Source organism: Lynx rufus, unplaced genomic scaffold, assembly GCF_022079265.1.
Source record: "Lynx rufus isolate CCGP_SWC_20201006 ecotype Redwood Valley unplaced genomic scaffold, mLynRuf1.p SCAF_5, whole genome shotgun sequence".
Classification (NCBI taxonomy): Eukaryota; Metazoa; Chordata; class Mammalia; order Carnivora; family Felidae; genus Lynx; species Lynx rufus.
This window is the reverse complement of record NW_025814867.1, coordinates 81,177,936-81,204,423: the sequence shown is the minus strand read 5'-3', so window position 1 is coordinate 81,204,423 and position 26,488 is coordinate 81,177,936. Positions and strand designations below refer to the sequence as shown.

The following is a 26,488-nucleotide window of genomic DNA, read 5'->3' as shown; positions in this document are numbered from 1 at the left end:
TTACACTCTCGTGTCCACGGCATACATTTTGGCGGTCTCTGTCCGAGGGGCTACGTATGACTTGGCCATGGAAATAGCTGCATTTGAGTAGGCTTTCCTCATGGAATACGGATAGTTCCTTTCAGGTCCAACATCTGTTGGAAAGAGATAAATGAAGTTGTATAGAAATAATTACGATTCAGTGAACTTTGGGGAAAAATGTCATTTTACACATTCTTCTCATAAAGAGACGAAAATATAAATACTTTAAGAAGGAATCATCTAAGAAGAACCCTAGAATAAAATCTAAGATTTTCATCTGGAAAGTTATTTTTAGATTTAAAGCTTAGGTACTTTCCTTCTTTTTCTCTCCTTCCTTCCTTCCTTCCTTCCTTCCTTCCTTCCTTTCTCTTTTCTTCCTTCCTTCCCTGCTTCCTTCTTTCCTGATGAGGAGATGGATTTTCTTGCTTTTTAACAATATTTTTAGAAACCCAATAGTAATACATTATATTTTTTAACAAGAAATATTTGACTTGGCTCTCAGTCTACTTCTCTGTTTAACTCTAGAGATAAATTTAGTAGATTAGATGAAGTTAGATATATAAGATTATGAACACATTGAAATCATCATTATATATTTAGATATTGGATACAGTTATAGATGTGGTTTTTTCACCCAATATACCACTTATGAGGTATGAGGCTTGAATATTGCAAATCAGTTTTCCTTGAACAACAGAAACTTCTCAAGTGTCATTTTTTATAAGAGGTAAGGATCAAGTAAGCAACATTATTTTGCACTGGTGAGAACTGTTTCTACCAGATTGGGAAGATTGATAATGGAGGCAAGTAAGTGTGCTATTTTATTTTGTTCTTACCTTTGAAGAGGTATAAGCAGCATGTCAGGACAGCACCAGCCAAAAAGCAACCCAGAGACCCAGCCATTCCAAGCCAGCAAGACCAACCAAATTTGTATTGGATGCCAAGAAATATATTGTGCAAAACCAGAGAAGAACGTTCTACATAAACATCAACAGCGTACCACACTGAACCAATGATTCCTGGGGCACCTGAAAGAAAGAAAAGTTGCTAAAATAATACAGGCTTTCCAAATGTAAGTTCATGGACTGCTACCCAAAATGGATGGCATCATTTAGAGAGGGGTAATAATCATTTGGGGGGGCAATAATAATTGCTTTCTATTTTGTGTTTCTTCCAAATTATGTATCAGTTTATACATAAAGAGAAATACAAAAATTTTAAAATGCAGTGTTCATCTGTTTGTGTAAACTTAAAATGATCATTGTGGTTTTCTTTAATTTTCCTCTCTCACATGTTATTTTGAATGCTGTGTAAAAGGAAATATGAAAAACAACAGAAAAAAAGAAAGAACACAAAATTGAAGACAAATAATACACAGCATACGTTCACTCTATTGATTTTTTTAATTAAAAGTATATATCTTTAAGAATATTCTATTCTTCTCTGCACCACCCCCTGGACCCACAATTAAAGCTGTGTCAGCTACATAATCAGCACCCATATGGAAACTATGTTTTTTGAAGTCAATAATTTTAGTCTGTTGGGCTTAAAAACAAATAACTGGAGTAAAAATTGTCTTTATTTTAAAATAAATTCTTACCTACCATCCACACACCATGAGAGAACAAACTAAGAAATTTTGTTCCTTTTAAACAAAATTTAACCCCCCAAATTAGTCTATCTGACAATTTGAATGGCTTGGAATGATGCCAGTAGAGTCCGCTTGCTTTAAAGGTATAAATTGCACATCAGTGCTTAGGTGCAGGGAAAAAAAAGGTGAGGAGCTATAGAACAAAAGGCTATGTGAAAATGGTGTTTCACATTCTTTTCTAGGGGGTCTGTGATATGTATTTAAGTCACCATTTCATTGCATTATTTTCCCAGTTGTTTAATGCAAGAAGTTTAAGGACAGATAATGAACACATAACCTTTAGATAACAGAGTATCAATTACCACCTATTTTCTACAATACTTCTAATCTATGGGTTTAAGATGGAAATTCCTTTTTTAAAACTTAGAGATTATGTAAAATTATATATACATATAACACACATAGATACATATATATATGAAATATGCATATATTTCATTTTATACCATATGAAAATAGCATGTCATATATATTTATATATATGTATGCTGTTAGTATTTCGTGTATTATATATATATATATTTATTATATGTAATATAATATAATTATATAATATATATCTAATTTCTTCTCTTTTTAGGTTTATTTATTTTGAGAGACAGAGTGAGTGGGGGGGCAGGGATTGGAGAGAGGGAGAAAGAGAGAGAAGTCCAAGCAGGCTCCACACCACCAGCACGGAGCCCAATGTGGGGCTCAAACTCATGAACCATGAGATTATAACCTGAACCAAAATCAAGAGGCAGAGGCTTAACTGACTGAGCCACCCAGGTACCTTGGCATAGTAATTTCAAATGATGATTTCAAGCCTTTGGCAATATCTGGAAATTTAATTTCATCATTTCTTCATCCATTCCTATAGGGAATTTTTCATCAACTAATATTTTAAAATTTAGCTGATTTTTATTTTTTTAAATAAAAAGTGGCATATATAATGATATCTCAAAAAGTATTCTGAAACAAAACTGTATGCATTAAATGGTGTTTAAATTTGTTAAATAAAACACATGGTTACATACAAAAGCTCTGTGTTATCACTAGGCCAACCTAGACATGAGAATAAATGTCTTAAAAAGGAAAACTTACTAAGTTCTTATAGTTTTTTAATACAACCTAAGGATCATCAGGCCTTGACTCAATGCTTGTGTGAAAAAATTCAGGGAGGCCCCAGTTTTGACTGTGTGATGGGTTAGGCTCTCTGCTATGGGCTCACTCTGTCCACACTGGATCTTTACAACAGCAATTCAGAATAGATTTTATTGCTGGGACGTGGCCTTATTTTGCAGATCAAGTAAAGAAGACCAGTTAAGAAACTGGCCTAAGGTCAAAAATCACATATATATATCTCCAAGTATTAAAAAAATTAAAAAAAAAATTTTAATGTTTATTTTTGAGACAGAAAGACAGACATGTGTGGGGGAGGGTCAGAGAGAGAGAGAGAGAGGGAAACACATAATCTGAAGTAGGCTCCAGGCTCTGAGCTGTCAGCACAGAGCCCGATGTGGGGCTCAAACTCGGGAACAACAAGATCATGACCTGAGCTGAAGTTGGACGCTTAACCGACTGAGCCACCCAGGTGCCCCTAAAAAAAATTTTTTTTAAGTAAACTCTACCCCCAACGTGGAACTCGAGTTCCCAACTCTGAGATCAAGATTGCATGCTCTACTGACTGAGCCAGCCAGACACCTCTGCAAGTATTTTTAATTCCAAAATCCCTATCCATTCATTTTATACTTCCTGGTGAAGTTATCACTTATATTTGCTTTGCTAAATTTTCACTACTACCATTAAAAAAAAAGATAGTTTCCTCCCTGGGGGTGTGCCCATTGGTTTTCAATCTTCCTGCACTTTGATCTCTTGGACAGTGTATTTTCTCCCAACTTGCATTAAGGTCTTAAGAAGACATCATATTGTGACAGAGGAAGACTAAAGTGAATTTAATGACAGAATTTAATGATGCTTTTTCATCAATAAACACCATGTAAAGTGCTTCTTGACTTGTTTATAAGTCATGCTTGATTTATTATCCTTCAGAATTCCATTTATTCATCTGCCTCTTAAGTGGAGATATAATCTGCTTATTGTTACATTTACATTCAGATGGGTTGGCACATAAGAAAACCTGACATAGGACTTGGCACAACTTAGTTGCTAAAGAATTGCTAAAGAATTGCCTACTCCTACAGTGGGTACAGGTAAGGAGATGGGACCTTGGGACTTTAGGATTTAACTTCAAGAATAATAAAAAATAAATTATTTGAGGGGCGCCTGGGTGGCGCAGTCGGTTAAGCGTCTGACTTCGGCCAGGTCACGATCTCTCGGTCTGTGAGTTCGAGCCCCGCGTCAGGCTCTGGGCTGATGGCTCGGAGCCTGGAGCCTGTTTCCGATTCTGTGTCTCCCTCTCTCTCTGCCCCTCCCCCGTTCATGCTCTGTCTCTGTCTGTCCCAAAAATAAATAAATAAAAACGTTGAAAAAAATTAAAAAAAAAAATAAATTATTTGAAAATTTTAAGCCATTATATAACTTTTTAAATGGTTAAAAATAGTTTGAGGACTTCAATAAACTTTGATCTAACATCGTACCAAAAATTAATGATCTGATTTCACAGCTGAAGAAAGAAGGGCTGATGTGCTCCTTATTCCTTCAATCTAGAAAAGCAAGTCACATATGATGTTAAAATGAACAGCTTCACGGGGCACCTGTATAGCTTAGTCGGTTCAGTGACTGACTCTTGATTTTGGCTTAGGTCATGATCTCAGGGTCATGAGATAGAGCCCCACATTGGTCTCTGCGCTGATACTATGGAGCCTGCTTGGGATTCTCTCTCTGCCCCTCCCTCTGCCCCTCCCCTGTTCATTTGCACATGTGCACGTGTACTCTTCCTCTCTCTTTGGAACAAAAATTAATAATAAATAAACTTAAAAAAATGAACTGCTTCACAACAGCATCCTCCTTCATCTCAAGACTGTAGATGAGCACCTCTACCCCCATCCCTAGTGCAGAGAGTACCTGCTATTAGTAATATGGTTCCAGCAACAAAGCAGATGCGGACTTTGATGTATGGCTCATCAGGGAGGAATTTCACACAGTGGAGACCAAGAAGCAGGGTGATAAATCCAAATCCAGCTAAAATATCTGCAGTAATCATCAATGCTCGAGTTACCACCAGCTTCACTGGAAGATCAGGGCATGTGGTTAAATCATGGTCAGAGGAAGGAAACACGTTAATGTAGAGGTATGCCAAAAAACAGATAATTACATACATTAACAAATGCCCATTGAATTAGAATTTAAATTTGCATGAACTTGGATTTTTTTTCATAAAATGCAAAAATATCATGAGATTATCGGTATTATTATTTGTTTAAGCACTGATTATTACTTAGACTTGTCGGCCCCCTAGCAAAATGCTTGGCCTATCGTGTACACTAAATACCTTTTTCCTTGTTTGTTTCTTGTTCTGGAATGAGACTTGTTCACAAGTATTATAGCTGAATACTCAATTGAAAGTAGAGTATCTATTCTGCAGAAGTTGCCCAATGAATATTTAAGAAATAAACGATCACTACAGTTGTTTGAAGTTCCATTGAAAAATATACTTAAAATAACTGGTTAAAATTTGGTACAGGGGAGCAGGATAAAATGATTCAAGATGTCTCTTGCCCGTTCAGGCTAATGGGAGCCATCTCTTCTAAAGCCATCTCTTTAGAAGGAGGAGGAGCTACAGAGCTTCTGTTATTTAGTCGAAGACTACTTCTAAAGGCCAGATCATATTCTTTTTCATCGCTTCCAGGGGTGACCCTTCTTGGCCAACATTCCATCTTAACCCTTTAATCTTGCACTGTCAACTGAGCAAATTTCAACTATGGCCAATGAGAATATGTGGTAGAAGGTCCAGGGAAGAGGGTATTAGGTAAGTAGAAGTGGAATAGTAGCAATCATCTTCTGCAGTGGAAGCATCCTCAAATGTGAAAACCTCTTGAACTGTGAGTCTCGGTTATGCTAACTTAAAAATGGGAAATTTTGTCAGGAATGGAGGGTTAATTACCTGATGTCAAAACTACTACTATTTTAGCTCGCTAATGGAAAGGAGGAATACAATTTATTCTTTTTGAGGGTATTGTAATTATGTTTTATTTTCATAGTGATGGGGGCTTCCTTGTATTTTAAATAATTCTTCTGCAGTGGTGAGATAAATTTAGGGCTGATTTAGTAATAGATTGCTTGTAAAATGTGGCCAATTTATTTAAAATAAAAAAAATACCTTTATAATCCATCTAAGAGGAAATCAATGCATAAAATCAGCTTTTACCTGATTAATAGGTGAATATTTAAGATCTTAATATATGGCATTATTTCAAAAAATTTAGATTTATATTTCTAATTTAGGCCAAATCTAAGGCTTATTTTTCTCAAATTTCAAGAAAGAGAAAAATATGTGCCTAACTAGGCTATATATATAGAAGTGGGTCTCCTACTCAGCACCCCAAGCCAAGCAGTCCCACACCTTGGAGTGCCTTCCTTAAATATTAAGTCCCTTTTGGACCTGGGACCAATAGGGCCAGGATTGCCTTTGGATGGGACACCTTGAAATTGTGACCCTGGTTTTCCCCTCTCCAAGCCTTGATCCCACATACAGCATGATTTCTGATGCTCTGTAGAACTCCAGGACTCATGTCTGTGGTGTTATCCAGCCAGCCTTATGGCCTGTCCAGTTCTAAGAGGGCAGCTCTGCAGGCAGACTGCTAATGCTAACGAACCAGGAAATTTTTTCCCAGGTACTGTCTGAGAACTGGCTGCTAGAATAATGTTAAATATTCTGACTGGAGAAAAGGGAACTCAAATTAACTATATCAACAAGAGCCCTGAAAAAAAAATTTGTCTGGGTCTGTATATCCTAGGTCCATAGGACAGTGGGAAAAGTTATCTAATTGTGATTCTATAAAAGATATCAAAGACTAAAAGTAAAATTTTATAGGTAATATCCTAACTTAGAGGGTATAGTTGTTATTTTCTTAGAATACATGTTTGTATCTGTAGTCTCTAAGCACATGATGGAATTTCTTAAACAAAAGTAATTACTTTTTAAGATATTATTTGAAATTAATAGGTAAGAACATATTTTAAAATGTGAGCTAGTGCAGGCAAAAGATTAAAAAAAGAAATGTTTAAAAATACAATCAGCAGTTTTCTCTGTGCAGTAAGCTTATGAGTGATTTTCTGTTATTCTTGTATAAATGTACATAACAACATTTACAAGTTTGAAATATTTTATCTTTATTTTTTTTCTCCGCTCCCACCATAGCACCACATTTCTGGAATAGCCTAGTGTCCACATAAACTTACATTTTTATTGACCAAATCATGCTTTTTCGTGGATAGAAGTAGGTTACCACAAGGAGGGAAAAAGAGAAAGAATGAAGAAGTTTCAGAAAAAATGAAATATAGGCTTTATGAATTAGGTTAAAAAAAAAACACTCAAATCCTAAATAGCAGAAGAAGATATTTTAGAGCACTGCTCCTTTTAAGTGCTTATCCCTGGATGGAAATAGCTGTCCAGGGGAAAAGTCACATTCCAAGCATTTGCTTTTCATTTATCTTCAGAAAAGAAGTTGCCATGCTCTAACATACCCCGTCATCTGCTTTGAAGGAGACCAAAACCAATTAGCTTGAACAACAGCACCAGTATTTCTTGGCATGATTCAATGTTCTAAATAAATAAATATCTGCTGTGGAGAAAAACTGAGAGAATCAATGATAGCATTTTTTCATCTATGAAACCTCTTTATTCATAGAAATATGGACCTTGTTAACACCTAATTAAAATTTAAAGCTAAAGGTTAGGAAGAAGAAGGAGCTGGCTTTACTATTTCTGTTAATTGTGTGTCATATGTATTGATTCTTTTCATTCCCTGATCCTATAATCTGTGTGTCTCTCTTTGCCTATCTCCATGTCTGTTTTTCTCTTTGTCTCTGCCCCCTCTGTTTCCACCTTCTCTCTTTCTCAGCAACTCTCTCAATGAATTACTGTCAACTTCCTATTTGACTTACATCACAGCTAAAAAACATCTCTGAAATGGTTTTCATCTAATGTGTCAATTCTAATCCTCCAGTAACCACAACCTGAAGAATTCATCTCAATTTAAAAAGTGTTTACTTTAAGTCTACTGTGTGTAAGACACTCTGCCAGGTATTTGGGGGGAGGGGGGCAGAGATGAGGAAGTTAATATTTTTACCTTAAAAGAATGTATACAATATGGAAAAAGATAAAATATGCCCAACGTGTTTCAATTCACGTTTCTGAACTTTTTATGGAAACATTTAAAATGAGACAGAACTTTACCATAGTTCTGTAGAAACACACACACACACACACACACACACACACACACACACAATGAAAACCTGTTTGGGATCCCTCCTTGGCAAGGGGGTTGTCTAAGGCATACATACAGGGGTGTTCGGCAAGGATAGAATCATACTCGTCACAGGTGCGAATCCCATCAAAAACGTTCGTGACACACTCCCACCAGAGGCCTCGGCATTTGGTGCTCACCTAGATGTTGGGAGAAGACACTGTGTGAAACAACTCATGCAGGCACACTTTAGTTCCCCTCGATCAAAGGAAGACCTTGGCTGTTGTGCGTTTGATAGTAAAGTACATTGGTTGCAAGCGTGATCAGAATTTCATTTACAACAAACACAATGTGTTTTACAGTATTTTCCCTTAAGCACTAACAACTAAAGGCTTTCTCCACCAGGAAATGAATTCACTTCCTGATGGGGTGGAGAGGGGGGCAGTGGTACCTAACTAGATAAAGTCTTCATTACATATAGGCAAATGTCTATAGCTGGTTCGATCGTGGAGTCATGGTTTCACATGGGGACAACTTAAGTCACTTTTCCTCTGCTGACATTTTTCATCAAAAATAAATAAATAAATAAATAAATAAATAAAATCAATATAACAATAAATGCTAACTCTTGACGTCCTGAGTCTATTAAGAATGTACATTAATTTTTCACCCCGATAAACACTGAGTCCCATGAAGAAAGGTATTATTGTAAATGAAGTTCACAATTTTACAATAATTGCCAAAGAATGCCATACCTCAGGACAGCAACAAATGAAATATAAAGACCCACAGCTTCTTCCTTTTTGCTCCACTGACACATTACAAATGTTCCAGCTATGATATGAATGCGAACGAACTGAGCATTAATGTCATAGAACCTGACAGCTGGAAACCAGTTTTACTTAGAATCATAGTGCAGATGATTCTAAGTGTCCACCTAGAGCTAAAAGACACCAGTGCCCAGAGCCATTCCATGTTTTATCTGTAAGCTGCACGTCACAAAAGATTTCCTAAAATTGTAAACATGCCAATGGGAAATAGTTTCAAATATTCTTGACACAGCTCATGCATATGGAACAGAGCTAATATGATTGTTTGTCCTGATTCAATTACAGATTCACATTACCTTGGGATTCTGGGAATAGTTTAGTAAAATTTAACCAAGAATTATCTTGGAAAATAAAAACTTATTTTTTTTTCCTTAAAGAAAGACTAAATAACAATGTGGGAAGAGAAATGCCAAAGCGGGGAGATTAAAATTGGTGTGAAGAAGAAAGGAAGGGACATAAAACCCTTTGATCTGCAAAAGGAAACCGTATCAGGGAATATTTGTGCTTTGAAGCTTTGCTTGGTGTTCTACCTTGCAGGTGTATTGTGTGCCAAATAAAACTTTACTGCTTGTTCTTCCACTACAAATGTCAATGTTGTACTTCTATTGTCCTTTTATAGGTAAAATACACATAATCAGTAATAATAAATCTATATTGAGTCCATACTGTGAAACAGTTACTATTTAAGTATATTATTATCCCATTTATTCCTTAACTGCTCCTGTGAGACATCAATTACTATCAGCTATTTTACAAATAAGGAGAATGAGGAATAGAAAAGGTAAGTGATAACCCCAGGCAAGCATAGTTCACAAATACGGCAATCTGTGTGCTTGCTCTTAAGCACCGCAGTATACTTAAAACCATTTTAAGAAATTCCAAATCCGTTTCAGGCTAGAGTACTCCAGCACTGAAAATGAGAAGATAGCTTGGGGTGAAGGGTTATAAACCCTAACTTTAATCTTGTCCTATGGCTATTATTCTACAAACCTTCACTTTGGCTTGCTCTTCCTAAGGCTAAAACTGAAGGGATGCTTTGGGGATATTATCTGCCTCAGGAACTGCAGTAACCAAAAATTTAACACAGATCTACCTTGTGAAAGTTAACATACCAATTTTTTAATGATGGATGTGAGCATCTCAAGTTAGATATGCATGCAATTTAAGCTGCCACTAAAAAAGTATAGACTTTAAATCTAAGTTGACACTTTTTAAATGTGTTGTATCTTTGGGCAAGATCTTACCTTTTTTTGAGCCTCAATCTTCTTATCTGTGTAAAGGAGATAGTGCTAGGATAGTTATAAGAATTAAAAAATTACAAACACACAATATAAATGATTTGCTCATAAGTGAATTTAGTAAAGTACTTAAACATCGTAACAACCTGAGTAGTGACAGTGTTCAACATTGCTAACTAACCACAATCAAAGTGAAGAAGGGTAGGTATGATGGGTTGAATGATGCCCCCTCCCTCACTTCTCCCACCAAAGATTTGTCTAAGCCCTAATCCCCAGAACCTATGGATTTTTGGATGTTATCTTTTTTGGAAAAAGGGACTTTGCATATGGCCAACTAATCTTTGACAAAGCAGGAAAGAACATCCAATGGAAAAAAGACAGTCTCTTTAACAAATGGTGCTAGGAGAACTGGACAGCAACATGCAGAATGAAACTAGACCACTTTCTTACACCATTCACAAAAACAAACTCAAAATGGATAAAGGACCTGAGTGTGAGACAGGAAACCATCAAAACCCTAGAGGAGAAAGCAGGAAAAAACCTCTCTGACCTCAGCCGCAGCAATTTCTTACCTGACATATCCCCAAAGGCAAAGGAATTAAAAGCAAAAATGAACTATTGGGACCTCATGAAGATAAAAAGCTTCTGCACTGCAAAGGAAACAATCAACAAAACCAACGGAATGGGAAATGCCAACTAAAAGGCAACCAACGGAATGGGAAATGATATTTGCAAATGACATATCAGATAAGGGCTAGTATCCAAAATCTGTAAACAACTCACCAAACTCCACACCCGAAAAACAAATAATCCAGTGAACAAATGGGCAGAAAACATGAATAGACACTTCTCTAAAGAAGACATCCAGATGGCCAACAGGCACATGAAAAGATGCTCAACGTCGCTCCTCATCAGGGAAATACAAATCAAAACCACACTCAGATACCACCTCACGCCAGTCAGAGTGGCCAAAATGAACAAATCAGGGGACTATAGATGCTGGCGAGGATGTGGAGAAACAGGAACCCTCTTGCACTGTTGGTGGGAATGCAAAATGGTGCAGATGCTCTGGAAAACAGTGTGGAGGTTCCTCAAAAAATTAAAAATAGATCTACCCTTTGACCCAGCAATAGCACTGATAGGAATTTACCTAAGGAATACAGGAGTGCTGATGCATAGGGGCACTTGTACCCCAATGTTTATAGCAGCACTCTCAACAATAGCCAAATTATGGAAAGAGCCTAAATGTCCATCAATTGATGCATGGATAGAGAAATTGTGGTTTATATACACAATGGAATACTACGTGGCAATGAGAAAGAATGAAATATGACCCTTTGTAGCAACGTGGATGGAACTGGAGAGTGTTATGCTAAGTGAAATAAGCCATACAGAGAAAGACAGATACCATATATTGTCACTCCTATGTGGATCCTGAGAAACTTGACAGAAGACCATGGGGGAGGGGAAGAAAAAAAAAAAGAGGTTAGAGAGGGAGGGAGCCAAAACATAACAGATTCTTAAAAACTGAGAACAAACGGAGGGTTGATGAGGGGTGGGAGGGAGGGGAGGGTGGGTGATGGGTATTGAGGAGGGCACCTATTGGGATGAGCACTGGGTGTTTTATGGAAACCAATTTGACAATAAATTTCATATTTAAAAAAAAGGAAAAAGGGACTTTGCATATGTAGTGGAGTTAAGGATCTTGAGGTAATGAGATCATCTTGGATTACCCGGGTGGGCCCCAAATTTAATGACAAGTGCTTTAATGAGAGACACATAGAGAAGAAGGTAATATGACCAGAGGCAGAGATTGAAGTGATGTGGCTGTAAATCAAGGAATGGAGTAGTGACCAGAAGCCAGAAGACGAGAGGAACAGATTCTCCCCTAGAGCCTTCAGAGGGGGCACAGCCTTGTCAACACCTTGATTTCAAACTTGTAACCTCCAGAACTGCAAGAGAATAAATTTCTCTTGAGTTAAGCCACCAAATTGTGGTAATTTGTTATGGCAGCCCTAGGAGACAAATACAGTAGATATGATTGGTACAGAGCTGTTATACTGAAATAGAAAACAGGACTTCTCATAGCTTATTCCTGTTCAGTCCCTCAATTAACAAGAACATACTGGATCCAGTTTACACTAACTAGAGCTAGGTTATACGGATTTGAAGTCACTGTTCCATAATTAGACAGTGACTGTCCATAATTCCTGCTGTCTAACATAGCCCCATTAAAACAAACAAACAAACACTCCTACTGTGGTATTTCTTTTTATATATGAGGTTATTTAGAAAGGAACCTGAGAGATATATGTAGGAATACTCATTTTACACTAAAAAAGAGTCTCTTGGCAAAATAATCCAGCAGTGGTGTCATTTTCAAGGCTATTGATCATTTACCTGCAATGACCATATTTAGAAAAGCAATGAGCTCATTAGAGGAAACAGGAATCTAATTTCATTAGGTATTAATGCTCAGGGGCACACTATTAGATTGCTTGGTATTCACACTCGGTTAAGGTACGTGAGAATAGTGGCTGTAATTAACTAAACTTCTGTGTTAATATAGCACTTACTGGAGACACCCTTAAAGGTGCCTTTGTGCACAAAGACAAGGTTAAAATTTTTTATGGTATTTATCATATTTAGGGAAGCCCTCCTTGGCTATAATATATAATCTTCACTTACTTATTCCTGTGTTATACAGAAGCTTATTAAGAACTCTCTCAAAGGCAAGTAAATCTAAATTCTTAAAAGTTTTAAGACAAGGTTCTGTTTAAAAAGGAGACTGATGCTTCAAATATTATGATTAACCTTTCTTAAAGGGCAAAAATGCAAAATGTTAACTAATAATTCTTATCTTGCAGGGTCATTCAAAATAGAAGATTGCAATTTTAAGCTTACTCTTTTAACATGCAATTTATACATTATTAAATACAGATAATGATACTAGAGGGATTTCTATATTATTTCAATGAATATCTGTCCTGACGTGAGGAGATTATCTCCTAAATGGGGAGAACTCAGTTTATCCAAGATGTAACAATAAAAGCACAAGTCACAAACATGAGGCTGGCATAAATATCTTAATATTATTTAATTACAATAGTAAAACAGAGATCTTATAGAGCAGTCCATATTTCTGCTTTCCTTTGGCAACTTAGTCATGCTGGCCACCTGGACTCCTCAGTCCCACATAACAATGATTAGCGCCAAGGGACTGGCTGCTTCCTTTAGATGGGGCTTGTACTCACAGTTTTCCTCCCCTCCCTCCTCCCCCAATCTGCCTCTCTCAAGGATGTTGGTTACCTGGTTCCTAACAGCATTTAACTCACTCCTCGTGTATAATAATGAGAATGACTCCCTTTGCCTTCAATTTGTCAAATTTCTACCTATCCTTCAAATGGCACTTCAAAGATACTCCTTCTTCCAAGAAGTTCTCCCAGTTTCTCCAGCTAGGGTTAATTTATTCCTAGATCATACCATAATCTGTGCATATTTTCTATAGTATTTACAATATTGCATTACTATTCTTCTGTGCATTTGCAGACATCTGTCTCCCAAGTCTGTCTGTTGTCCTCTTTCAAACTATATTCATTGAAGATCTGCCATGTGCCAGTCAACAGACTAACAAAATGCTGGGGATAAAGCAAAGCCCAAGAAAGGTATGGCACCTCGCTTCAAGGAGCTTACAGACCCTCCTGCTTGGAACATAATGGATGCTCAAAAGATGTTTATTAAGAAAAAAAAAATTGGTCACTTTTTCTTTCTTTCTTTCTTTCTTTTTTTTTTTTTTTGAATCTTTATTTCCTTTGAGAGAGAGACAGAGACAGAGACAGAGTGCGAGCAGGGGAGGGGCAGAGAGAATTCGAAGCAGGTTCCAGGCTCTGAGCTGTCAGCACACAGCCTGACACGGGCTCCAAATCACGAAAGCAAGTTCATGACCTGAGCCAAAGTCAGAAGCCCAACCGACTGAGCCACCCAGGCATCCTGGTCACTTTTTAAAATTCACATTAACTATCTGTCTTTAGACAATGGTTACTGATACACTCTATGCACAACTGGTACTTAATATATGCTTCTGACTTGACTGAATGGATAAAACAGCTGAATCTAGGAGTCAAAGAATTATGATTTAGACTATAGAGTTAATACTGATTTATTGTCAGGCTGGACCCTATCTACTCGACCAGCTCTGGGAAGTAAGTGTTTACCACAGGACTCGGGATGAGCAGGATACCACTCAGAAAATTCTTAGGACACCATACTGACCACGTCTCTTCCCTGTTGAATTTATAATATCCTAAATTAGTTCCTTAATCCTGGGATTTCCTATTCCCATCTCTTTAGCAATTTCCCATTAAGGCTTCTCTACCCTTGTCTTTGCCATTTTTTTTCCTTGTCACTCTGGAAATATTTACAGACAGCAACATACAATTTTGCCTGCCTTGTCTTGTTTCCTGTAGTACTGGATGTGTTTGTCTTGCCTCCATGTATTTTATATATCTTTTGGGAATTAGAGAAACTTAAAAATACTTTAATTAATCGGCATTTATTTTTCTTCCAGCTGTGTGGGGAAAAATATATTTATATACTCAATAGTTTTAATAAATATGTATCGTTGGCTGGCCACTATAAAATAAGATTTTTCTTTGTCAATGCGCATTAAGTTATAAGTGCATATGCACTGAGATGTGTGTGTAAATATAATACATAGAGAGAGAAGTATGCATAAACCAAAAGAAAAGTAAAAGAAGCCATGAAGATGTACTATTTTAAAAACCACTTTGCACACACATATTATAGGAATTTATGCTTTTCGCACCACTTTACCATTCTTGTGTTAATGTTCTTTAATACGGAAGATACAACTTAGCTGTTACCAGTATTTACTTAGATATATTCATTAAGATGCAAAACCTTAATAATTCCATAGTAAATAACATACTTTACTACTAATACTTGAGACAATTTCAATTTTAACATGAAATGCATTTGAGTTTTTTTTTTTATACCAGGATTCTGAACTTTTCATTTTAATATTTTATATTATTGGGGCACCTGGGTGGCTCAGTCACTTGAGTGTATGACTCCTGATTTTGGCTTAGGTCATGATTCCAGGGTCCTGGGATCAAGTTCTATGTAGGGATAAATGCTGAGCATGGAGCCTGCTTAAGATTCTCTCTCCCTTTCTATCTCTCCCTCTGCCCCTCTTCCCCACTCATGCTCTCTCTCTCTCATATATATATATATATATATTACTATCCCAAGGTCTAAAAGAACTCAAAACAGTCATTTATGAAGATAAAGAAGCAAGATTAAAGTAAGCATAATAGATGTTACCTTTCCTTTCCTCTCCATTTATGTGCCACGAGTTATTTGCTGAAATACATTTGGTTTAGTTCTGCCAGTTTATTTGTGGGAGGCTGGCTAAAAGTAAAAATGGCAAGAACGAGATAATACTTACTTAGTAGGTAAAATGGTCTTCATGGTTATATTACCTAATTTACATATTTGAACTAAACATTTCCATTTTTTTAAGTTTATTTATTTATTTTGAGAGAGAGACAGAGTACACGAGTGAGAGAGGGGCAGAGAGAGAGGGAGAGAGAATCCCAAGTAGGCTCTGCTCTGTCAGCTCAGAGCCTGATGTGGGGCTCAGATTCACGAATCATGAGATCATGACCCCAGCCGAAAACAAGAGCCAGACACTTACCTGACTGAAGCATCCAGGCACCCCTAAATATATCAGTTTTAACATTTATTGTTTATTTAAATCACACGTTTAATCATCTTAGAATGCTTCTGAAAGCGTGGCATCCTAACTTTGCAATGACTACTGCATCAGTTGTGACAGATCAGTGTTTGCTGAGTGAATGGTAATAAAATATTAGTTTACTTTTTCCTCTCTTCTTTTCTTCATTTCTGTCTTTATTTAAAGCACCAGGCAGAAAAAGCTATATTCTCTGGACCAGAATACACTCTTCACCAACCTTATTGTACATCCCAGAGAATTAGATTTTTATTCCTGCCTTTTTAAAAAAAGGGACGAAATCCATATCTTCAACAATTTTAAATTGTACTAAGATTAAAAAGCCTTGCCTAGAAAATGGTGGTGGTCTCCCCACAGAGATACTTTTCATTTATGGCTCAATGTGTGATTTCCAAAGATCACATCGCATTATATTCATTCTTTTCATAAACATGCCAAGTATCTTAATAGATGCGCCCTGTCAGTTCATGTGAATCATGAGTTTCCATGATGTGGGAATTGGTGTGAAGAGGAGGAGATCATGAGATGAACAAGAGAATATCTGTAGCCGCCAATGTCTGCTGAATGAGTTTGCAATGAGTCGGGAAAGTAAAACCAGTATATATATATATATATATATATATATATATAATCAGAGTACATGCAGGTATGATAATTTTAACATTTATTTTATATCCAAAACAACTGCGGCATCATTAATGTAATTAGAAATCCCAGGGAAGAACCTGATCATGGGGATAAAATAAATCCAAATGTGAGAAACCTTCATTTGAGGTAATAAAATTTTAATCATAATAGTGCTTGGTGTATAGCAAATTCTCAGTAAATAATTAATGCAAGATTAACTGAAAACGGATTAATCTTGTGAAAACATTCTTTCCCTCTGATAATTGAAAGAACTTTGCCAAGAAACTACTTTTTTTTATTTAAGTGTGGTATATGAAGAATTTCATATCTTCTAATATAGTTAACAAACTAATAATAATAATTCAGTTTATTTTTCTTTTTAAGATGCATTTAATAGGTAACTTATGCTACTTTGTCTCTATTGTTTGCTCTTATTCCCTGGTTAGATAAAAAGGAAACAGTCATAAGTATAAAAATGGGCAAACCACAGCTCAGAGAAGTGAACAAAATTTCTCCAAGAGAATCGATAGCTAACACAGGGATAGAACTTAAATCTCATATCTCTCCCTTCAGTGAACATTATACAAAATGTCATCTCCTCCTCCAGAACAAAAACAAAACAATAAACTGCAAATAGACAATAATATATCTCTCGTTTATTGACTGATTTGTATTTGCCCGGGACTGTGGTAAATGCTTTAGGTACACAAGCTCATTGAATCCTCACGAGGCACTTATTACATTATTATCCTCCCTTTACAGAAGAAAAAATGTGCTTTATAGCAATTTAAATGTCTGCTATTTAAAAGCATACAGGTATTGCCTGGGAGTGTGGGATTTAATCTAGGGTCCTCTCACATCAAGTCCAACCTGTGAACTTTGCCACTAGAAAGCATTGTACTCCTGGCCCCCTCGAGGTGCTGTATAATAATCTCAGTGACGAAAAAATAGTGGGATGGTCCAGGGACATTGCTGCTTAATGACTTCTGTACAGAGACTCGTTTTCCTCCATTTGAGCTCTTGGTGAGTGACTCCACCATTCCTCTAATTGCTTAAAAACAGTAAAGTGGATTTCAACCTTGGCTTGTCCCTTGAATCAGCTCCTTTCTCCACATGCACTTATTAATCCTATCCATTCAAGTTCTTTAGAGCTTCCCATATCTTCACGTCTCTCTATGCTTGCTGCCTCACTAGTCCAAGCCATCAATGTTTCCCTCCTGTTCTACGGCAAAGACCTCCCAATTAGTCTCCTACATTTCCTTCTATTCATTCTAACCTTTCCCCATAAGTAGCCACAACAATTGATATTTGTAAAACACATGTGCTTATTTGTTTACAGTGAAACACCTTTCACTACAGTGTAAGATCTATATTTTACTTGAACACAAAGCCTTTGATGACCAAGCTCCTATAGTCTCCTACCTACATTGGAAATTCTTACCATGCTGACATAGTCCAAAGCCACATATATTACTCTCATACCTGGATCGCTGCCCATACCATTTCCTGTGCTTGCAATACTCTCTACTTCTTCCTTACTTACCTGTCCTTAGGTCCTACGCTAGGTGTTTCTTCTGGGTTGCCTTTACTCATTCTCTAAGATTGGGTGAGCCAGTCACTCAGAGTTATTTGTTATCATGGCACTTGTCACACCGTATGGTAACTTTCAGTTCACTTGCCCATAACTCCCAGTAATGTTGGGACAACCCAAGGTAGATCCAGGTCACATATTCCTTCCAAACCTGTTCACACGGCAACCCCAGGGGACAGAGGTATCAAACAGTATTTGTGGAATGAAAGAAGATAGGAAGAAAATAATAAAGGGACAGAGAGAGAGAGGGAAGGAAACAGAGATGAGGGGGAAATTATGGGAAGGAAAAAGAATAAGTAAGGAGATGAAGAGCATAAGGGGTAGAAGAGGGAAGAAAGGAGACAGGGAAAAAAGGAGAATGGAAGTATCGAGAAAAAGAGGGTGGAGGGAAGGACAAGAAGAAATAAGTAATGAGGAATGGAGTAATATGGAAGGAAGAACATAGGAAGTAACAGAAACAGAGAAGGTTTGCATTAGATTCCAGATGGAAGTTTCTGGGGAGACTGTAGACACCATGGGTCCTTCAGTGAGTGGCCATGACTTTGGGATCACAGACAGTCATAGTCAAGGAGTCCTTGTGTTAAACAACATGAAGACTGAGGAAGGATCTTAAAACTATGGAGTTTACTTCATCTTCTAATTGAAGAAACCGAGCTAATTGAAGACAGAGCTGGGGCTTGCTCAATGGAAGACAGGTAAGATGCGAACACAGGCTGGAATAATCTCGAAGCCCTAGATCTTTCCACTGCATCAGTCCTCCCAGAGACACAGGAATCAGTAATGGAGGAGCAGGGCCCCTGGTCCCTGGTTTGGAGCTGTGCACTGTGCCATCCGTGTGCCATTTCTTTTCTCCTAACATTTTTACTTAATGCAAAGAACTTTCTTCAACGGAGGCATGAGTAAGGCAAAATAATGTTTTATACTATTTTGAGTATGCTGTAGTAAGACAAAAGAGTATTTGAGCTCTTTCTGCCTTGTGCTCCCGGTTATTCATCTTAATCCTCTAACAAGCCTTGAGTTTTTACTCATTCTGTACTTTTGCCATGTATCCTCTCGTCTAGAAGGCCCCTGCTGCCATTTCTACCTTTTGAAATCCTTTTGGAGGCTTTGCTCAAATGCCTTTTCCTCCCTGAGGCCAGCTTCAATGTCCTCAACAGGAAATAATCATTCTATCTTCTTTGCTTCAATGGTATATTGTTCATTTCTTTCTCAAATATGAACTGGCCTATGCCTTTCATTATAGTTCCATGTGTATCTTTTTTCTCTACTAAATGTCCACTCCTAGAAGGCATGACCCATTCCCGCTTTATCTTTGCCTCCCCTAGGAAGATTAGCCCAGTACTTTTTATATGTCATACATTCCATGTTTGTTACTTTGAATTGAACTGTTGAATCCATTTTCCATTTTCCATCTCCATCACTCTAGAAGATTAACAAAGCTAACAAAGCTAAAAATTCATAATACTCCTTTTTGCTTAAATACTGCACAGGTGGGTTTTTTTAAAGCACTTTTACTGTGTTAACTTTTGTCTAATAGTTGTTTAAAGTGAGCTGCTCATGTGGACCAAAAATGATACATACATAAGGAAGGAAGCAAGGAGCGAGAGTAATAGACTTGAGTCAGTGGGTATCCGAACACTGAAATCTGTGGATAATTGTATGTCTTCACATATTGGCCAACTGAAGGAGCAATTATTACAAGAGGTCCCTGTCACATTGAAAATACTGACAAATAGAGATTGTTGGAGAGCAGAAGCCTCATTTGTTACAGTTTTTCTTTTAATGTGGAAGCGTCTTGGAGAATGTTTGCATAGTATGTTTCAAGTATGGGAAATAAGAAAGAAGCTAAGAAATACTAACTCTTGTCCAAAGTTAGCAAGGATTTACTCGAGGTGAATAACCTGGACTGCTCATACCATTCATTTTAACTAGAAGTGTTCTTGCACAGAGCAGATGGCAAATTGGTTGGATGTACTGAAATACAAGCAAGAAAATGCTTTAAATGCCGGGACTCTCAATCTCCCTCAGCAAGGTCTGACCCTTCCTAAACTTCCATTCTTGCCAAGTGAAGTTAGTATTTCTGTCGGCTTAAGCAGAAAGATTTTCAAATTGTTTCAGAAAATATTTTAACAGTGCTTTTAGATGAGATTTTGCATATTTTTCAAAAATAATTTTGAGTGTGCTAGAGTCCAATATATTTCTAAATTAATCTCCTACTACTGGCAGTCTGGATTCTGGGGAGCTAATAGCAGCAGACATTTTTATCTGCACTTTTCTCTGAGCACTGTTCAAAAGGCATTCTTTTTTTCATTCACCACTTACATGCGAGGCCAGATAAAATACATCACTGGACTCACATATAGCACACATCCTTTGCAGTATTTCAATTCTATCACAATTTTCAGGCACATAATTTTCTAGTTCTAAAGAAGCATTTATAACTCTGTTGGTTTTGAAATGCCATGTAGAAGTCAGAGGAAAATTAAAAGCTAAATATAAATAAATAAATAAATAAATAAAGCCAAAATAATACACAGCAGAATAGAAAGGTCATTACCTTCTGTTTCTAACTGTAACATGCGAGTCTAATAAATAAAATTAGGAGAAAAAATATATAAACTAGCTCTTGGGTATCTTTCCTAAACTTCATAGAGGTGATATTATAGCATTTGTTAGAACAAATTGTTCCCCTCAGGATATAAGTAAGAGAGTAGAATGGGTTGTTGCATAGTCATTGAGTTCCTGATATATTGTTTCTTTTCTTACCTACTTTTTCTGAAACCTCACTAATGAATAGTAGCTGATTTTGAAGATTTGATTTTTAATCAGTTCTACCTTCCTCACATTCCTATAGCCGCAGGAAATTACTGTAAATTTCAAAATGTTTTCTTTCTGAGCTTCTCCAGTAAGAAAAATAAAATCTGCAAATGTGAACCACTCACTCATTTGTGTTAACAGTTGGCTTCCAAGAGCAACTTATTTTTGAAAGTTTCTTAAATCCATATCTGTCCCCCGTACTTTGGGACCCACTGGAAAGATTTGTTCTTCCTCTCACTCCTACTTGGAAACACCTTAAAATAACAATTCCTCTTATGTAGGAAATGGGTAGGTTTTTATACACCTTGAGCCTGATTACTCAATTTCTTAGATTATCACTCTTTAAGAGAAGCCAGTCATAATGCTGTCATCCAAATTAGAAAATGGTTATGAGAAAGGCTGTCACTGGAATGTTATTCTAATTTAGTATAAGCAGCAGTGGAAGAGGTGAGTTTCTAGAAGACTCAGTGGCAGGGATTATGTAATTACACTTATCCTTAAGAAAAAAGAGGGATTATCCAGTTACCTCATCTATATAATGGGATAATAACAATGCCTACCTCATAGATCAGCTGTGAGGATTAAATGAGCTAACATAAGACTCAGTAAGTAGTAAGTAAGGAGTAAGTCCATCCATGTTGGCTATTATTTCTATCCCCAGTAAGCATCCTGAGACAGCGGGGCTGAGAGAAAATTTGGACAGGCTTGGGTCAGAAAAAGAAGGTGCTGACTTCTTACCTCCAGGGAATCGTCAGCATTCACCATCCAACAGTCTGTCCAGGTGGCCACAACCAAGAACCCAGTAGAGAAAAAGGCAAAGAAGCAGGCGGCGTACTGAAGAAGATCCCTCATTTTAGCAAGCAGCCTGTCTGGAAGGGACACATGGGCAGCTGCGAGCCCTGGGCCCACTCAGGTGGCTGGAACGTTGTCAGTCTTCTGAGCTTCTGGTACCTGGGGATGTGAAAATACCGGTCTTTTACTTTTCCTCACACCCCACCGCAGACGTCTTAAGTTGTGGTAAGAGTAACGCGAACAGGCTGTAACCCACAGAGGGGTCCTGGAGGTCATTATCCAAAGCAACCAGCCTCCAATCAGAAGCCAGGTCAGTGAAAGGGCTGAGTGTGTTTTGGGTGGGGGAGAAAAGGCACCGTGGTAACATTTTCTGGCCAGACTGTGGGCTAATGTGAGGTGATGGTCACCCGAGGCACGTGCCAGTGCCAAGATGGAGAGAAGAAGGGTCACACCCCATGCTGATGCCTGTAAACCGATCTTTCTCAGGCCCTCCAGGGAAAGTGAGCTATTCTCCTCCCCCTCAGTAAGGAGGCTACACGGTTGACTGAGTGCTCTTTTATTATGAGGACTATTTTAATATTCGTTGACTACCTTGGACAGACAGGCCACTGGTGAAACTATGCTAAACAAGTGTTTGCTCAAGGGAGTTTGCATTCCACAGTGTTGGGCAGAACAGCTCCTTGAAGGGTTTCCAGCACCCTCGCCCCAGGTGGAGTCACAGTTCCTAACCTTCTGGCACCACAGAGTGGGAAGGCGTGCGCAGTTTCATCGTCAGTTCTGTGTGTAAATCCTTGCTCTGAAGCTTATAGACAGAGGGCACTTGGGCTGTGGGTTCTGGAAAACTGGAGGTACTAATGCCATCTTCATGAGACATTTGTGAGAATTGTCTGATATTGTGTCTGTATATCATTTAGGACAGTATCCAACAAAAGTAGTTAAGTGGCAAATATTAACATGACCAAGAAGTCCTTATATGATTACTTTTCTCCCATATATTCCTGACTGAATGCATGTCAAAAAACAAGCAAACAAACGAACAAAAACACCTGTTTATGTTAGGGAAAAACATTTTTAAAAAGTTTTTGATATAGCATATACAACTGGAGCTTTACTTTTATCTGAATGGGTAGTTTTATTGGGTAAAAATATTCCATAACCAGTAGTCTTTTTAAAATACCTAGAAGAGCATACACACACCCATTTTATCATAATCAGATAGACTTCTCTAAACTAAAACACAGCACTTAAGTGTAATAATTAAAACTATATTACATGGTTCTTAATCCAAGAGAGAGAATACAAAAGGGGTGAGATAGAAAAAGAAGAGGGTGGTGAGGAACAGGAAAAGAATTACAAATAGGCCATTACTTTGGGAAGACTCAGCTACTAAGATAGTTATTATAGGAACAGCTCAAGGAAGGATTACTTTTTTTCCAACTTAAAAATGATTGGGTTATACTATTTAGGGTAAAAGGCTAAAATCAGTATTGATACACTATCCTTCATATATTAAAATAATAACTTTTTATAACTGAAATTTGTTATTTTCTCATTTTGATTCATTTGTGTTCAAATATATAAAAATGTAAATTTAAAGTTAAGAGTAAATGCATAAGTTTATGTAAAACCATATGTGGAAGATAAACTTAACTGTCACCATAAACGAGGATACATATGTTAGAGGTAGTTACTGTTAGTTTGTAAGTTGCACTCGAGATGCTTTCAATTTTACTAATTTTACTGACTTATTTTACTTAACAATTGGGAAAAATAGTGCTTATTGTTTGAAGTGTTCATTCAAGAATGGAATTATCTATGGTGTAAGGCAGCCACAATGCATACATACTATTTTGCTGAGTCACAATTGAATCTTTCCCTGTGCCCTAAAATCTAAAACGTTCATGCTCTATTGGTCTGGGAGAGGAAACCCATTCCAAAAGCACACAACCCGTTACAGGAAAAATCCCGGACTTAGCAGCTAGCTTTCCACCTAGGGACCTTTCACAATGAACTATTCCCGCTAACAGTGCACCCAGGGCAATGGTTCTAAAACTTCAGTGCACACTGGAATTTCCAAAGCCACTTGTTACAAATGCAGAAGTGGGAGCTCCACCCTCAAAGATTTGAATTCAGGAAATTGGGAGTGGAGGGCACGTGTTCAGATTTTACAAATGTCTTGTTTAAAATTCTGATTCTGAAACAGATGACCACACTTTGAGAGACTGAGAAGAAGAGAAGAAAATCAGAATTAAAACCAGCATACTATTTTTCATAGTCATATATTATAGACCGCAAAGCCATGGGAGGGGAGATGTCAGAATTGCATCTTTGGTACAAACACATCCCTATTGATAACCAATAGCAGATCCCAGATCCAGATATAAGAGCTTAACAGAGAAGATCAAGAAAGAGAGAAAACGCTGAGCACATGCATGCATTCTACATGCAAACACAAACATGTACACGTGTATCTTGGGAAATCAGAGATTCTTCTATAAGAAAAGTATAGACTATAAATTACTTTCATTCCTCAAGTGGTACTAAACATTGCATATCGTTGAAGGTGAAGGTACTATTCCTATAACTATAGAACTGTTCCTGAATCAAAAGTTTAGTACTTTTAGAGAACAACACAAGGCAATCAGATTTAAATGTTCATTTCTGTGGGTGAGTCCATAATATGAAAGGGGACCCAGGAAAGGAGAGCCATACCAACTAACAGAGGAGGAAGGACTTCATGATGGAATGTGTGTGCATTTCTAAGGAAGATTGAAATGTGTAGGAAGCTGTGAAGATGGAGAGTGTAGAAGGAGAACAAATCACTCACAAGTCCATACAGACAATCACTTTTGCTTTCTGCCCGTGCTGTCGACTCTGGTAACTAGCTCTATCAACTCATTCACAGTTTAGTTCTGTTCCATGCCCACATTTATGGGCAGCCTACTCTGACTCCAGTTTTATGCGAGGTTCTGGGGACACAGAAAAAATAGAAGATGGAAGACGTGGTCCCTGTCTTGGAGAAGTTATAGTCAATGACCCAGAGCCAGGCTCATGGTGTGAAATGAAGAACTCCACTTAGGTAACTCTGAATACAACCTTAAGTTATAGTTCCACTCCCCAGAATAATGTCCAGGCATATTAGTTAGAAAAAAGCAGAGTTTCCCAATGTAATAGAAACACAAAGGACAATTGTCACTATGTATGTGGCTCAGCAGTGTTTACAAAATATTTTCAAATGCATTATCTCATGTAAGTGTCATAAAGACAGCTTTGTTTTGTTCAGTGCACCCCAAGTGCTTAAAATTCCGCCTGGCATGAGGTAGGTCTTACCAAATATATGCTGAATTTAATTGAATCCTCACAGCTCCCACATTTTATAGAAAAGGAAGTAAGGTTACACTTGCTCTTTCTGAGCCATCCCGGCTCCCCCAGGATCAATCCCAGGCTGGCAGAAGTGGCACTACCATCTTTGCAGTTCCAGAGCTCTCTGTTCTGCACAGTCGCTAAGAAATTTTGGTCCATTCATATTCACTGTGTTCCCCTGGGCACACACTGGGCCTGGATGAAGCTTTAAAGCCACCTGGTGATGAAGTGAGTGGCTCCCTCAGCCTGGCAGCTGAGCTCTTTGGTCTGTGGAAGGAGCTCATTGAACAACTGGAAAGACTGCAGTTACCCCTTTGGCCTGTAGGTGGAAGCAGCTCAGCACTTTGGTTTGAGAAAAACAGTAAGGTGCTTTTTTGTGTGTGTTAACTGTTTTTTCTCTTAGTGTCACACACTGTCCCTTCTATCTATATTCTTTATAAGAATACACGTCCTTAGAAGGAATAGCTGATTTATACCACAACTCATGAATGCTCTTCTCACTCATTTTTAATTGCCCAGTGCTCATTGGAAAAACTTACATGACAAAATCAGTTGCTGTTGTCAGAGGCCATACTGACTATAACTAACAGCAAAATAAATCTGTGGTTAAAAGCTTGGACCTCAGAGTCAGGCAAACCTGAGTTCAGGCTAAGCCACTTAACACATGTGCTCTCCTGGGCCGGTCACTTAATTGCTTGCTCAATAAAATGAGAATTATGAAATCTGTCTAAGATGGCTATGAAAGGTAAGTAACATTTTCAAAAGCCTTAATACAGTGCCTGGAAAATAATAAACAATGAATTACAATTTCAGAATAGATGAGTTGGAACCCCTTTCCCTAGACTTACAGTGAGATTTGAGAACTCTCTCCTTTCTCCATGATGACAAGGAAGTGAGACTCAACACATACTACCAGTTGTCTCCAAAAAATCTTCTAATATTTATCTTCTTTGTTGCAGTTTACAGTATATGGCGATGGGGGCGGGATGCTGGGTGGTGCAGGGCTGAGATAGCTGGCCACTAAGAGTTGCAAAACAGGTTCTAAGACACCTCTTTTGCAATTTCTGCCTGGGGTCTCTCACCTCATTGTGGAATGTGATATTTTTTGTCTAGTGACTTCAGTTGAAACTGGGACTAAATGCTTCCAAATGAAAACCGTATTACAGAGACTTATGTGATGTTAGACTGGAACTCTAGTGTTCATCCTGGCTAGACCATGTTTAGATTGGTTGTGCTTAGTTCTGAGTACCACCAGTTAATGAAAATGGAACCCATCTAGAGGAGAAGCTTCCAGGTAGTGAAGTTAATGAGGAGATTGGCAGACATCTCATATTAGGTATGGCTGGGAAAGTTGGGATCGAGAGGGTATTTGAATCTAAATAAAGGAGACAAACATGATAGTGGGTTTTAAATAATAGGAGAATTGCCATGT

General features: G+C 37.7%; 1 protein-coding gene across 1 annotated transcript; it reads right to left on the bottom strand.

Annotated features, from left to right (window-relative positions):
* On the bottom strand, positions 1 to 21,969 carry CLDN16 (claudin 16). The gene is given in 7 exon segments (XM_047098696.1): positions 1 to 134; positions 858 to 1,049; positions 4,679 to 4,843; positions 8,123 to 8,225; positions 21,640 to 21,774; positions 21,776 to 21,826; positions 21,829 to 21,969. Coding segments are annotated over 7 exon segments (921 nt in total).
* Positions 21,970 to 26,488: the final 4,519 nt, after the last annotated feature.